The 16,680-nt window shown below is 38.5% G+C and overlaps 1 protein-coding gene across 5 annotated transcripts in view; it reads left to right on the plus strand.

Moving 5' to 3' along the window:
• The window catches only part of NOVA1 (NOVA alternative splicing regulator 1), a 128,583-nt gene extending 112,892 nt beyond the window's left edge, over positions 1-15,691 (plus strand). For 4 of the 5 annotated variants that reach the window (XM_082275570.1, XM_082275573.1, XM_082275572.1 and 1 more), the window contains exons 4-5: positions 1,661-1,732; positions 12,493-15,691. In XM_082275570.1, coding sequence (XP_082131696.1) covers positions 1,661-1,732; positions 12,493-13,500 — 1,080 coding nt within the window. In that variant the 3' untranslated portion in view covers positions 13,501-15,691. The remainder of the gene's footprint in view (positions 1-1,660; positions 1,733-12,492) is intronic. The other variant, XM_082275571.1, reaches the window with a different exon arrangement.
• Positions 15,692-16,680: the final 989 nt, after the last annotated feature.

The following is a 16,680-nucleotide window of genomic DNA, read 5'->3' on the forward strand; positions in this document are numbered from 1 at the left end:
AAGTGTTCTGGTAGTGCAAAAAATTAAATACTTATGAGATCAAATAAAAAAACAGAAGAGAAGAGATAAAGTTACATAATAATGGCAGGCTGATGTCTCTTGATCACTGACAGTCTTTTTTATTGTCCTAAATAAAAATATTTTTCCAGTATATATGTTTTATGAAAATGCTTTGTGATTAATTATTTTGCTATATTTTTGGAGCAAGAGGTGTGTACTTGTTTAAATACATGATGTGTTAGGTTGTCTTGTATTCAGTGTATTCCATTTGCTAAAATGGTTTAAAAGACTTAAATATTGATGCATGGCTTGGCTTTTTATTCCATGTAAAATGGTTTACCTGTAATTGCTTTAAGGCATTAAACGGGCCAATGCAAAAATAAAAAAGAGAATATAAGTGCTTTAAATGCCAATTCCACTCAACATGGAGTGGGTACCAATGGGTTGATTTACCTGCTAACCTTTATATCCTTTTGTCACCCGTTACCCAGAGACAAAACTGTAACACAGGTGTTACTCTCTGGTTTAGTTTTGTAACAGGAACTGTAACTGTGTGTGGAACTGGGAATTCTGGTGGAAATACCTCACCACTAGTGTCTCTATGGAAATATAAGAAGGCAGCACGTCATTCAACTTGCCTGCAACCACACAAAGATGAGATTTTCTGTTACAGTTGACCCTATTAGAAAGACATTATACATATTACCCAATTACCTGATCATTAAATTATAATTCCCAATAGCCCAGGCTGCCTTTTAAAAAATCACAAAGAAACAGTAACAAAGTAAGTCTGGAGGCCTCAATCAAATCAATAATTCTTGAATAATTGAAAAGGTGAATTCCTATAAATACAGAGTTGTTATTGAATTGCTTAGTCTTTCACTTGTGAATTCATTGACATGCAATTGAAGGGGTTTTGTTAAGTGTAAACAGTAGCCTTTCTGCAGCTACTGTTTGAACGTAAATCCTGAAACCTGCAGAAGGTCCAAAATGGTGTGTCCTGTTTAGATGTTTGATATTATTAACCCCTGTGACTCCTGGTGTCATTGGGCAAGAACAAGTATCACCACTGCCTCCGCAACTGATCAGTTTTGTAACAAATTACAGTTTAGACTAAATACATGGGCTGCAGGAACCCTTAGTGGTTGTTGACCATTGCGCATTGCGACAATTGTTCACAACAACTATTGCAGGTCTCCAGGACTGTAGTTAGTTAAAAACCCCTGATGAACAGCGCTATCTAGAATTGCATGATTAGTATGGTCCTCACTATGTTAAACCCTCCCTTCTCACATAATAGTACACTGGTTATATCATTATAAATCTCCTGATTATGGTTCCTCGCATATAGTAGCAACAATTTAATTTGCTTAGACTTGTATATGTTGCTTGGGGTGGTATTTTTTTCCTTTCTTATCTTTCCTGTTGAAAGAGTTTTGTTTTTTGTCACTATTCCAATGTCATTCATCCTCCTCTCCACCCTTGCTCTTCCTGAGAATGCTTTTTACTTTGTTTTTATGTTTCCTCCCCCTTTGGTTAGACACCTTCAATGCCAGACAGCATGTGCCCCATAATGGCTTTCCAGCCTGTTGGCAGTGAAGGGGTCATTTTATTACTAGAGCTGACTGAATTCTGCTTCTGACCCTGCTTTGTTCTGCAGACATTGTCATCATTACCACCAGCCACCAAGTCCTCTCCATCCGACCCCATGACCATCTCCAGAGCCAGCCAGGTACAGTACCATTCTCCATGTCTCATGTTTTTCACACAGATAAGTGCAATTCCATCTACATGCCAGGGATCATCATTATCTAAATTCTCACATTGCAGATTATTAATGCTCAGTTTATGTCAAATGATAAAATACACAGGGGGCTCATTAAAACCAAGATGAAAGAAAAGATGTTGCCCACAGAAACCAATGGATTCCAGCTTTCTTTTTCTTTTTGCAGTGCATGTTAGAAAATGAAAACACAGTCAGATGGTTGATCTGGGTATCAGTTCTAGATTCTATTTGTTCAACTTGCTAAAAAAAAAAAAATAATACTGTTCATAACCAGACTCCAGCAAAATATCAGTGTGGAAATAGCTTTAAGTTAATCATCCAAGAAACTCCTGGCAATTTATATTTCATACAATTAAAGCATTGGACAAGCCTTAGCAGCTAAACTATGCATTATATTCTCATAAATGTTCTTCTAGGCAACATTATGATCTATGATTGGCATTGAGTTTATTGATACACAGCCTCTACTAGTCACTGCTACTATTATTAAAAAATATTATAGAACGATATGGACTTACTATGGGAAACAAGGTGGTTAGGAGTGTAGATAGATAGATAGATAGATAGATAGATAGATAGATAGATAGATAGATAGATAGATAGATAGATAGATAGATAGATAGATAGATAGATAGATAGATAGATAGATAGATAGATAGATAGATAGATAGATAGATAGATAGATAGATAGATAGATAGATAGATAGATAGATGCATATATACATACATAAAGATAAATTTGTCAAACATGATCTATCAAAAGCAGACTGATGAGGGCAGCTAACAACTGTGTCTAATTTCTAAGAGCTGTTTTTATTCCCAAACAGACAACAATCAAGTTACTACTTAGAATTCCAAATTTCAGTATGCTAGGGCAAAAGTAAATCTGGAGATTTTAGGGAAATAACAGCAGGCTAGCATATTGGCTTTTTAATACTTAAGCCCACTTCATTTAGCAAGAATAAAAATGGACATTGTTGCTGAATGGCAATAAAGCTGGTTGATGCTTTTATTCTTGAAGTCCAGAATTCATTAAAGCTTTTAGTGATTCACATCACACGAGAAGTACCCCATTCTCTGCTTCAATAAAGCAGATCTATAAAAAAAAGAAAAAAAAAAAAAGAGGAGGAGAAAAGGATTTTGTTTGTTACCCCTAGCAATAGTCTATAGATCACTTTCTAACCACACAGAAGTGTGACTGCTGGAATCTCACTGGCCAGGCAACAGACCCTTTAGGCTTTCAGCAATTGGCCCCAGTGTTGGAGTTTAATGCACTGTACAATTCATTAAAATTTAACACTGTTCTTGAAATACATATATAACCCTGATTGTATGCATTATAGAAATATTCATCATTTTTAATCAGCAGACATACATCAAATACATGCATGGGGATTTGAAAGAATTAATAATGACCTGATATAATATAACATCACTAGAAAAGATTCATTAATTCATATTATAAGAATTTTATGAATGATCATTTATACTATGTGGCCTATTTATATAGATCAGAAAAATTTGTCTTTTGTTTATCCACTCTGCACCATATGTCACCCCTACGTTTCCATTTTATATCATTTGCAAATGATAATACAGGAGGAAAATAGATGTAAGAAAGTAAACTGGACATGTATTTATGAATACAGTTAAAAAAAAAAATGACTCCACTTCAAGGAATATTCCTGGTCTGGATCCCCTCTATTGGAAATGATGGCTCCTAGTTTACGGTGACCTAAATTATTGGTGACAAACTGACAACATTTTTTTTTTTTTTTTCTTTAATAAATTAGCAAATCTGATTTACAAAGAGATTTTTACCTTTTTAAAGTATATTAAAGTGAGTAGAGAAAAAGCCCCGAACAGCATTAAAAGTAACAATATTGGAAAAATTGGATAATGTCGTTTTGATCTTTACAAATAGGCCGCAAAGTTTGACGAACACTAAAACTGCCATTTCTCAGATAATCCATTGACTCCATTATTCTCAGCATTGATTTCAGGAAATTTTGCTTTACTGAGTTCTGTTTATTTTTTTTATTTATTAGATTAATAACATGTACATTTGTTTTTAGAAAATTGCTACTGCATAGGTACAGTATGAGATAGAGATATGGTACAATGTATAATATTAGTGTTATGTTTTAGAAAATGCTTACATAAAATATAAAACAGTAATAAATTGCTAGAATACAAACTGTTAAGTGTTTAGTATTGCGTAATCCATACTAATGACACTAATCTATATCATTCGGGTACTTGACTGTTTAGTTTTGAAAGTGATGCTATGAATGTATACAGGCAGATCATAGTGGTTAGCAAAGGGGGGTTTAAAGGCAGCCTTGAACCTCCAGGCAGCTCCTATGCCTTCTAGTTTCAGCCCACATAGGCAAATTAAATCATTTAAAACAGCCAAGGTAAACATTCAGTTTGTCCTTGTCAATTGAGCTTAAAGGATATGTCCTTCCAGCTCCAAATTTGTTTTGCTTGAAACGGGCATAAGAGCAGCCATACACAAGCAATACACCTAATTTGGTTGCTGAGCTTCCCTTTGGGGTAGATAAAGAGTATTTCAGTTGCAATTGTTAAGGTGCACAAAGAATTTCAAATTTTTTGAATGAATGTGAGTGGGTATCAGTGGTTCCCTTTCTTGAAGGTGAATAGGAATGTCATCACATTCATACATTAATAAGGTCAGGCAGAACACTAGGATGGGCCCCAGTAGTATGACAACGCCATTAATGTGGAACTCCAGTCAAACAGTTTTTTGTAGTTTTGCACAGAGTGAGTAGGGTGCAAATGTCAGGCTTCTTTGCCATTTGTGTCCCCATTTTGGAGATTTCCCTCACTGGAAATGCCCCAAAGATCATTATCACCAGGTGCAGGAAAATCCTAAATCCTAAATCACAGTATATGAAGGAAAAACCTACTTCTCTCATTTGTAACTGCACCTGCATAAGGGCTCTTTCACACGGGCTTTCCGTGTGAAAGCTCCGCTGCGGTCCTTTTTTTTTTTTTTTTCACGGAGCGGATGACATTTCTGTATGCCCGCATATCATCCCATCCGTTTGCGGATGATATGCGGACCTAATGTAAGTCTATGGGGATTGCGGATGTCAGCGGATGACACCGTTTTTTGAACGGAGGAAAAATAGGGTTCTGTTCCGTGCGAAAAAACGGAACAGAACTGAAAGGAAGGAAATCGGATGTCAGCGGATGGTATTCCGCTGACATCCGCAATGCCATAGACTTACATTATGTCCGCAAATCATCCGCAAAAAAATAGGATGATTTGCGGACATACGGAAAGCCCGTGTGAAAGAGCCCTTAGAGTGTAAAGCTGGAAATGGGAATGCCTGTTCCAGTGACAACTGTCAAAGGTGAAAATGCCCCCCCCCCCACTTTGGGGAGATTTCCATTTACTTCCTGTTTTCCCGGAACAGAAAAGGAAAACCTATCTACCCAGGGGGGCCACAGACAGCATTAGAAAAAAAGTCAGACAAAGGTTCCAACATTTTCCCCTGCTATCCAAAGCAACAAAAAACATTTTGACTGGAGTTCTGCTTCAAAGGCTTAGTTCACCTTTACCCAACCAAAAAAACAAACAAAAAAAATGCATAAAATGCATATGCAGATAGATAAAAACTAACTGTGTAGCTTTGACCACAGCAGAATAATGTCCTTGCTATAGGTGTAGGCCATTTACATACCTCATGAAACCTGACTGGAAAACTCCTAGGATGTTGATAAGAGATGCCTAGCTGTTATTGTTCACCTTTACCATCACAGGCTTTCAAATGCTAAGCTCAGAGCTACGGCATCATGGGAGAGAAACCGCACCTGAGAGGGTTTGAATCAGAGAAAAAGCTCACTCCTGTGATGGTGAACAGTAACAGCAAGGTGTGTCTTAGAAACGTTCTTAGCAGAGTCCTAGGACTTTTCCAGTTATTCTTCATGAGGTACATAAATGGCCTACTCCGATAGAAAGTGCATCATTTAACTTGGAGAAAGCTGCACAGTTTTCTTTTTTCTACAGGCATCCCTTATCTGCATAGGCTGTAAAGGTGAACTATGTCTTTATGGATTGGCAGCTATGTCATGGCATATCTCCCTTAGTGAGACATTTGCCTCTTTGTGGCCCCACAAGTCAGACAGATGTTTCATGAATGGTTGTTTCAGCTCCCTGTTTCCTTAAAGGAGACGTCCACCTTAACACTAAAATCTGTAAATCTACAGATCCATCCATGATCTAAGACTAACCTATCTAACCCTGTAAAGAAGAAATCGCTATGCATACCTTTTTTAAGCTGCTCCAGTCTGGTCCCACGCTGAGCCCACAGCGGCGTCTTCACTGAGGAGGTGGGTGCAGAAGAGGCAGCCGACAACAAAAGCCCCATAGTAACTCTATGGGTGAGGTCACTTCCCATTAATTTCCCAGCCATTGTCGGCTGTCTCCTCTGCAGGGCTTCCACCGCTGGAGACCAGAGCGGCTTCAAAAAAGGTATGTATAGCTAATTTAGCTTTACAGGGTTAGATAGGTTAGTGTTAGATCGTGGATGTCTGTAGATTTACAGATTTTAGTGTTAGGGTGAACTTCCCCTTTAAGCAAACAGTTGTATTACGAAAAAAATGTGCACTTTCCACTGTTTTAGGTTACAACTTAGCTAGAAATAGAAATCTGCAGCTTGTCTAAGAAAAAATGCTCAGAATAGTATTTTTATTATTGTAATTTTGCTTACCTAACAGTTAATAATAAAACAACCTGTTCAAGTGCCATATGATAAACTGGGTACGGCCCTTCCATATTTAGGGTACAGAAAATGGATGAAGAAGATAAGCAGCTTATTATAGTTGTAGATAGATATATATCAGTGTGGAAGAAATATACATTATAACCAACACCAAACACTGTGGGTCTCCTTCTCAGTTCCAAGCCTTACATGCATGAAGAATGAAACTGTGACACCCACCTCATGCAGAGGGGACAACTGATAACCAGGCAGAGCTAATTAGATCAATCATTTCATTACAATGTTTCATTACAGTCAATTACACTCTGCGCTCTTTGGTCCTGCCAGCGATTTTGTAATTTACGGGTGTTCTCCTGCCTATGAGTGCCTGTCAGGAGCCGTTCTCACCCCTTTGCATCTCGCTCGGGTGGCATTGAACCTTTAACCCTTTCCAATAACTTTGATGTCTCTGCTTATGCAATGTTGCACCATCCAAAAGTCGCTGATTAGCACAACATTCTGACATCATTTCAACTCAGACGTAATACAGCCAACAAGATGAGTGTAGCATAAAGCCCTACTTCACTCCCAAATCCAAGGAATATTATTTTAAGGACATTAACAATAAACCAAAACACACTTTGTGCTACTGAAAAAATCTAACATCATAAAACTAGATAAAGAGATGCATCAAAAATAAAGTCTAATACATAAATAAATATCACAATAAATATATTGATTTCAGAAATCAGTTGCATTATGTATAAACAACATATACTCTAGGAATGATCTGTCCCCGTAGAAAATACAGTCAAGTTCATAAGTTGATCCTTCAACAACCCTATCAAACAATACTTCTTGTGTATGGCCAGCATTACAGATAACAGCAGAGGATACACAGATCATTATTTTAGAGATTGACGGATAAGGTTTGGTATCTGACCCTAGACAGAATGTTACATTTACTCAACACTCGGACAACTTTTACAGCATGGCATATCTCTGCCAGTAATGACTTGCACCTATAATGGATGCCACTTTTATGGCTTGTTACTAATATTTGTGGCTTCATTTGCCAATTCTGGGTCATGTGTGGTTAGACCTATAGCCTTATCATTTATCTACCAGTCAAACTATACAATTCTTTATTCTTTTAAAAAATTATAGAGTTTTGGACAGAAAAAAACATTTGGGTTAAGAATTCTATATAGGAATATCCCTATTTTAGACATCAGGGGTTTATTTACTAAAACCAGAGAGTGCAAAATTTGGGGCAGCTGTGCATGGTAGCCAATCAGCTTCTAAATTCAGCTTGTTTAATTATCTTTGACAAAAAAAAAAAAACTGGAAGCTTTTTTTAGTTTTGGATAGAGTGGAGAGGGATCAGAGCACCTGTCAATTTTTATTGCTGTCTGTGCTCCCGTTAAGAAGATTTGCCCTCTCTGTTTGTTCTGTTTACCATTATCATTGAAAGGTAAAATAAAACCCACATTTTGTGTTGTCCTCAAAAAAGTATTGGAGGGGAAATCTTCCAATGGGACATTAGTTCTGGTGACCTGGGGGTCCCCAAGGAATTCACTTAATTTGCAGGGTTTTCCCTCACTTCCTGTCTGGCTATGGGACAGGAAGCAAAGGGAAATCTCTGCAATGGGACACAGATCATGGAAAAAAAAAGTCTAAAAGGGATTATAACCCTCCCTTACTCTATCTAAAGTAATTGAAAAAAAAAAGAGGTTTTGCCTATAGTTCTTTTTTAAAGTGGATGTAAACCATCACATATACCCAGTGAAGTGAACAGCCTCAGGTGATACACTGAGATGAAACAAATCTCCCTACATACGTTTTACTTGTATATGTGCTATCTTTATCTTTTTTAGGCTGTTTAGAAAGTGCACGTCCTGTTAGAATTTTTTCTTCCTGATTCACTTGTGGGAGGGAAGTTTGGCCATACACTGAAAGACAGCTAATTGGAGGAAAGGCACACACCCCCTTTCCACATAGGTAGAATCATGCAGAGCTGTGCTGTAAGAGAGATAAGAAAATACTACAGATAGATATGCCCAGGTCTAATTTCATGAATGGGGTTTACATCCACTTTAAGGAAAGGAAAAGTGGAAGTGTTGCCTGTGGAAAATGTCAGTGTAGTTGGTTGTTATTGTAGATATCTGTACATTTTCTTGTCTTCAGTGTTCATACATCCTCCCAAAGATTATCAGATGGCACTGGAACTATAGCTTGAGCAGAGTTATATTTTATTATATTATATAGATAAAGTTATATTTTATTTGTCATTTGAGAATTTTTAAACTGTTTTTTTGGGGAATTTATAGTGCCAGGCCATAACATGAGCTTGGTCAACCAGTTCTCTTCCAATATTGTAAAATGCAAAACCTATTTGTGCTGGGCATGCTAAAACCTATTACTAGGTTACTACGGACTAGTACACAAACTCAATTGGATTGATAGAGAACCATTATCACCACATTCCTTGTAACCTCAAGAGCATAATACCTAGTCATATAAATGGGACTTTAATGGTACCAAAAATAACTACCAACTATGCTATACACTATATTGTCAAAAGAATTTGGACACTTGCTTTTACTCGCATATGAACTTTAATGGCATTCCAGTCTTAGTCCATAGGGTTCAATATTGTTTTAACCCACCCTTTGCAGCAATAACCGCTGGAAAAGGACCTGGGGGTACTGGTAGACAACAGGCTTGGCAGTGGCATGCAGTGCCAAGCCGCTGCAAGCAAAGCCAACAGAATACTGGGATGCATAAAAAAGGGGATTTACTCCAGAAATAAAGAGATTATTCTCCCTCTCTACAAGACTCTGGTCCAGCCACATCTGGAGTATGCTGTCCAGTTCTGGGCACCGGTCCTCAGGAAGGATGTGCTGGAACTGAAAAGAGTCCAGAGAAGGGCAACAAAAATAATTAGGGGAATGGAGGACATCAGCTATGAGAAAAGACTACAAGCACTGGACTTATTATCTCTCGAGAAGAGACGATTAAGGGGGGATATGATATCAATGTACAAAATACTGTACTGGCAACCCTAGCATAAGGAACAAACTATTCAGAGAAAGGGAATACAATAAGACACGTGGCCACTCACTAAAACTAGAGGAAAGGCGGTTTAACCTTAAAATATGTAGGGGGTTCTTCACTGTAAGAGCAATAAGGATGTGGAATTCTCTTCCACAAACAGTCGTATCAGCAGGGAGCATCGATAGTTTCAAAAAACTATTAGATGGGCACCTTAAAGACCACAACATACAGGGGTATACAATGTACGGTTAACAGCAAACACGCACACACATCATAGGTTGAACTGGATGGACGGATGTCTTTTTTCAACCTCACTAACTATGTAACTATGTAACTATGTAACAGTTTGGGGATGGTTCCAACATGACTATGGACCTTGCTTTGTGCATTGGTGTGCAAAGACATAGATGAGCGAGTTTGGGGTAGAGGAACTTGACTTGCCTGTACGGAGTCCTGACCTCAACGCAATAGAATACCATTGGGATAAAAAAAGAACGCAGATTGTGAGCCAGGCCTTCTCGCCAACATTAGTTCCTGACCTCACAAATGTGCTTCTGGAAGAATGGTAAACATTCCCATAGACACACTCCTAAACCTTGTGGACAGCCTTCCCAGAAGAGTTGAAGCTGTTATTTAGCTGCAAAGGGTGGGCCAACTCAATATTGAACCCTACAGACTAAGACTGGGAGGCCAATCAAGTTCATGTGTAAAGGCAAGTGCCCCAATACTTTGGACAATATAGTGTATATAAATCAATATGTTAATGTTATGTGTATATTAAAGTGGTGTTAAACCCAAAAATAAACATTTACTATATTGCAACTTACCAATTCTTAAAGGTTTTCGTAGTTTCCATTTTTTTAGTTTTTTGTTCCCTTTATTTTAACCTGGTGATCCAGCCGGTAACACACTTAAGGGTTGATATACTAAAACCAGGCAGTGCAAAATCTAGTGCGCCTCTGCAGAGAATCCAATCCACTTCCTGCGTTTTTTTTTTTTTTTTTGTCAAACTTAATTGAGCTAGCTGAAGTTAGAAGCTGATGGGCTACCATGTACAGCTGCACCAGATTTTGCACTCTCCAGTTTTAGTAAATCATTCCCTTACTGTCTTAGGGTTTCTCCACTATAGATGGAGGAGCAATGGATACACCTATGGACAAAATTATTGTGAGTCTGGGGAATGTAGTGTTAGATGCACTAGCAAATTTAGATGGATTTGACTAACAAATAAATCTGAACTCCAGCTAACATCTTTTAAGCCAGATAAGATAATAGGGTGTACGCAAATGAATTAAAGCACTGTTTTGCTGGACAGCTTGCTCTTGTAAAAGAAGTTAAATAACAGACTTACAGGCAGGACCGTCAGGTGAAAATAAAGGAACAGAGCCTAAAAAAAGGAAACAGTCATTACATCTAAGAATAGGTATTCTGCAATATATTACAATGGATTTTTGTTTTTTTATTCAATACTATGTTAAAAAATGAGATAATTATAAATGAGATGCCATGTAGCATTAATATAAAAGTATTGTGGCATTGATCTCTGCCAAACCGCCAACCCTTGACAATCAGCTTCATCAAGAGCTGTACGGAATGACATGTATTTCTACTTCCCTCTATACAGGGAAGACAAAAAGGCCACTTTCTATATAAGACCATGGTGTTGATTTACTAAAACTGGAGAATGCAAATTCTGGTGGTAGTCAATCAGCTTCTAACTTCAATTCTATGCTTTAGACTATAATATACACAGTAACAGTAGAGGAGGTGAAATCGATAAAGCCCTCCTATAATCTTAAACAAGATGGATAAAAAAATTGAAAGCAATTAAACTTCCAGACCTAAGTGAGACATAAGGGTATAAGTCATTCCTGTAACTTGATTTATGTATGTGATTTAAACATTGCTTTGACATACGTCTCAACTGTGGCCAATGCCCCTAAGCTTGTTGCTTTTTTACAACCTTTTTTAATTTTCATCTTATTTTAAAGGGCCGGTTCACATCTGAATTCCTACGCATTGCCATGCAATTTTTCAGCCTATTTATATAAATGGGTTGAAATTGCCCCAGAATACAGAAAAATGCATCCGCCATTTTAAAAAAAAAATGTGCGGTACTACATTTCATGGTACTGCTGTGTCATGTGATTTGGTGCCTGCACATTGCAATCTGTGGGGTGTCGTCAACATTACATTGGCACCAGCAGCAGATAGCAAAGGCATTGAGGTTGATTTACTAACGGCAAATAGACTGTGCACTTTTGCAAGTGCAGTTGCTTCAGAGCTTAGTAAATGAGGTAATGGTTCACTTTACAAAGAATACCCAATCACATGCAAGGAAAATAAAAAAAAAACTGTATTTTTACTTGCACATGATTGGATGATGGAAGTCAGCAGAGCTCTCCTTCATTTACTTAGCCCTTGGAGCAACTGCACTTGCAAAAGTGCAGTCTATTTGCCTTTAGTAAATCAACCCCAGTGTGTTTTGAATGCTGTGTGGGAAACACAGACAGAATGCACCTTTCCCACAACGCATTCTGGTGTGACCTGGCCCTTTATATTTATATAACAGTAAATGATTATTATTATTTTTACTTAATAGCTATTTTTGGCCCCCATAGAGTCCCATTTTTTACCATAGGTGTTCTTATTAGAGTTTACAATAAAAAGCTTCTCACTACCCTTAAATTGTTGTTCTCAATATTATTGATTATTTAACAGTGATTCTTAAAGGTTATTGACTAAAAATAGATACCCAATAAGATTTTGCCATGTAACAATATTACTATATTTCGTTTAGTTACTGTCCTTCATCATACACCTCATTGAGATTTATGCTTCTTTATTTTTCATGTGATTTCCATCTGTCTTTCTCTTTTTCTTTTTTATGGGCTCCTCTTCATGCTTTTTTGACCTTAGGTGAAGATCATCGTTCCAAACAGCACTGCAGGTCTGATCATCGGGAAGGGAGGTGCCACTGTGAAGGCGGTAATGGAACAGTCTGGTGCATGGGTGCAGCTTTCCCAGAAACCAGATGGCATTAATCTGCAGGAACGAGTGGTGACTGTAAGTGGCGAGCCAGAGCAAAACCGCAAGGCAGTAGAGCTGATAGTGCAGAAGATCCAAGAGGACCCACAGAGTGGTAGCTGTCTGAACATCAGCTATGCCAATGTTACAGGACCTGTAGCTAACTCAAATCCCACAGGATCCCCTTATGCCAACACTGCTGAAGTTCTACCTACTGCTGCTGCTGCTGCAGGGCTCCTAGGACATGCAAACCTTGCTGGGGTAGCAGCCTTCCCCACTGTTCTCTCTGGCTTTACTGGCAATGATCTAGTTGCTATTACATCAGCACTCAACACTTTGGCCAGTTATGGTTACAACCTTAATACATTAGGGTTGGGATTGAGTCAAGCAGCAGCCACAGGAGCATTAGCAGCTGCTGCTGCAAGCGCCAACCCAGCCGCAGCTGCAGCAGCCAATTTGCTGGCTACATACGCAAGCGAAGCAACTGGGGGTGGTGGCACTGCAGGAGGAGCGGCTGGGACGTTTGCACTAGGCAGCTTGGCTGCTGCCACAGCAGCTACCAATGGATATTTCGGGGCAGCATCCCCTCTAGCTGCTAGTGCCATTTTGGGGACTGAGAAGTCAACGGACGGCTCCAAGGACGTAGTAGAAATTGCTGTGCCAGAAAATTTGGTAGGTGCCATACTTGGCAAAGGTGGCAAGACATTGGTGGAATATCAGGAGTTGACTGGAGCCAGGATACAGATCTCTAAAAAGGGGGAGTTTGTCCCCGGCACCAGAAACCGGAAGGTAACCATAACAGGCACACCAGCCGCCACACAAGCTGCCCAGTATCTAATAACGCAACGAGTCACTTACGAGCAAGGTGTCCGGGCGGCCAACCCACAGAAAGTGGGTTAAATGACCTCCCTTTCCTTCCCTTTCCTGGATGTTAACTTAATTGTCCCCCTACCCAATCCCCTTTCTTCTTTTCATGGATGTACTGTATTTTGCAGGAGCGATTTATATTTTATTTTTTATTTGGATATTCTTTTTTTGTTTTGTTTTTGTTATTGGCAGGGGAAGTGTGTGCGTCGGGTTATTAATATATAATTATGCAAATGAACGCAACAGTGTTGACAAAGCGCATCTGTAAATAATACATGTTCTACGGATGTTTTAGAGAGGGAATTTTTTTAGTGTTTTTTATTTTTTTAAGTTTTTTAATTTTTATTTGAAGGATTTTGACAGGTTATCTCTCTCTTGTTGAGGTTTTATTGTTTACGCGTCAGAAAGTAAAAAAAAAAACAAAAAAATTTTTTGAAGCCTGCCATTTTACCAGCATTGTTGTAGTCGAAAATGAACTGAATGTAAACATGAAGTGACACATTAATTTTAATCTCTGTGAGGGCTGACGTGTCCAGTAATGCACTGCAGAGCCACGTGTTGCTGGTCCCTTCAGAATCACAAGGTAATCAGTATTAGTCCTTAGCGACGCTGTAACTGAACTACTGTTTTGCTGGAAAACAGCAGGAGGGTTGGGTGGGTGAGGAACCTAAAAAACAAAAAGGGAGTAAAGAAATCAAAAGCACTGTCCAACTTCACTCATGCGTTCTGCCCTGGGGTGGCAGTGGGTGAGGGAACACATGTTTTGGAATAAAAAAAAAAAGAAAAATAGTTTTAAATTAAAACATTAAAAGAGAGATATATATATATATATTATCTAAAAGCAATATAGTTGCAAAAAAAGCACTGTAAAATATATATTAAAATGGTTAAAACTGTGGAAAAAAATAACCTTTTTTGATAAGTTTACAGATCAGTGTCTTCATAACAACCTGTATGGCGGTGAATATTCCGGCTGGCCAGGCTCCATTTCTCTCATTTATGGCTCATGAATCTCATCAGATTTAACTACTCTGATGGGTGACGTTCAGTTTTGACAAGAGCTGTGTCTGTTTTCTTCCTTCATTGGGTTTTCCCTCCTGCCCCTTCATGCTGAAATCCTTTTAAATCCCCAGTCTCTCACCCCATCTTGTTTTAATTGCTTAATAAATCAGCCTAGCTTTCTTTCCTCCCCTAGATGACCTTGTTTCCAATCCTGCTCTGGAGAAACAACGCTGTCACCCGTTTAGTAAGATTTCATCATGGCAGTCCTAGTTAACCAATAAATTGCTATGATTGCAGGGCTGAGGTGGTACAATTGTAACTCAGAAGGCATTCCTCTTTTTTATGCACAACCTCTAGCTACATGGTTTGTTCTTCTCCAAGGTAGGATATGATCAAGACACTTAACTATTGCTTTCAATTCAGGTTAAAGGTTTACATTTGGGGTTCGTAGGACTGGGGTTTTAAGCAGACCCCCTAGTTCCTGGCCAGCCATGCACCAGTTGATCCATTAACATCCTCTCCCCTTTTAGATATAATGCTGTGCTGTGAGCGTATTGGAGTTTTTTCTAAGCCAAATCACGCACACACACAACAGAATAAAGTGCCAACTGTTAGTTGATGAGGTTTCATTATCTGCAACGACTTAGCGAGGGCGTTGCCTTTTAAAAACGCTTCTGATTGTGTATAATTTTAACACTAGCGATCTCTTAGTGTTGTCAATGTAGATTTTACTGTGAACAGTATCTGTGATTTTTAGCTGTTTTTGATCCCTCCGGGGCAAGGCTCAACCAGCCATCGCAGGCTCCGATAGTCGTTTACCTGCATGTTCTTTTTCCGTGGGGCATCTTTATGTCGGCTTCAGTCAGTACTTCCCTGCATGCTCGTTTAGCTGAGATAGTGTTCATTTCCGGCGTGTGTCTACCTGTCACAGTACAGGTTCCTCCAAGGGCCATTTTTATTGGTTTTATTTTCTAGAATAAGCCTTTTTGTTCTCCAATTTGTCACCTCCTCCATGTTTCTGAGTGCCAACTAGCCAGATCATTATGTTAACCTCTGCATTTGGGCCACCTCAAGCCACTGAAAATGTGGCCATTCATAAACCCAGCATCTTCTCATGCTATGCATGCAGTCGTAAAACAATAAAAAAAACAAAAACAAAATCAATGGACAAAGAGAGTAATTAAAATAGTAAATAATAATAATAAAAAAAGAAAAAAAAAAACTAATGCTGGCTACCTCTGGATCATCAGGCTGAGAAATTCCCAAACAACAGTTTTCCTTCCATCTCAACTTCAATTCATTGATAACGTCCATCATAACCAACTCAGTGACATTTTCCGCTGCTCCTCCTGTGCAACCGATAACTGAACAATGATTGTGATGTCCTCTCGTCTGGCTTCTCGTCCAGCATCTCTCTTTCTGAACTGTGATCTTTTGTTTTCTTTTACCCTTATGATTTTTTTTTTATTTAGTTCATTGAACTTTAAAAAATGACCTTCATCACTATTTGGTTTCATTGAGTCAACAGTGTCCCATATTCAGTGGATACTGGAATATTGATTTAAGACCTCCTTACTGTTAGTTCCCTTACCCTTAACTTTCCTGCCTTACTCCTGTACAGTTTCTGTTCACTGTTATGAGCCCCCCAACTTCCCAGAGGCCTGTGAGGAATACTGGGCTACCCACATGTTGCGTCACAGGCCTCTCAAGTTTGGGGGACACCAGCCATTCCAATCTGATGATCAAGTCAATTTCTTCTTACTTTCCTTCCATTTTCACTTTCTCTTTGATTACAGAAAGAAAAAAAAAAACATTTTCAAGAAGAGAAAACTGATATATATTAAAAAAAAAAGGAATGATATTGCTTGTTTTTAAAAATGGAAAGAGCAAAGCTGTCGTACAAACTGTGTTTTAATTGGTAATGGTTATTTATCGTTAATAGTCTCTGTAGCTCTGTAAGTTTTTATGACAATACAGTGTAACTAGTGGTTAGCCGATGATGCGAATATATTTACTCATATCATTATAAATGTGCTTTGTTCATCATGTACCATCACTGTCTCCCGTCTCATTATTTTCCTTGCATGTCACTAGTTTCAATTCATTTATAATACATTAACAGTGAATAATACCTCTCAGATTTTCTCCCCACTGTCCTGGTGTTAGCAGGTGCACCAACACAGAGCTGCAGGTCATCAGCTTTTCATGCTC

Source organism: Pelophylax lessonae, assembly GCF_965119305.1.
Source record: "Pelophylax lessonae genome assembly, chromosome: 13".
Classification (NCBI taxonomy): Eukaryota; Metazoa; Chordata; class Amphibia; order Anura; family Ranidae; genus Pelophylax; species Pelophylax lessonae.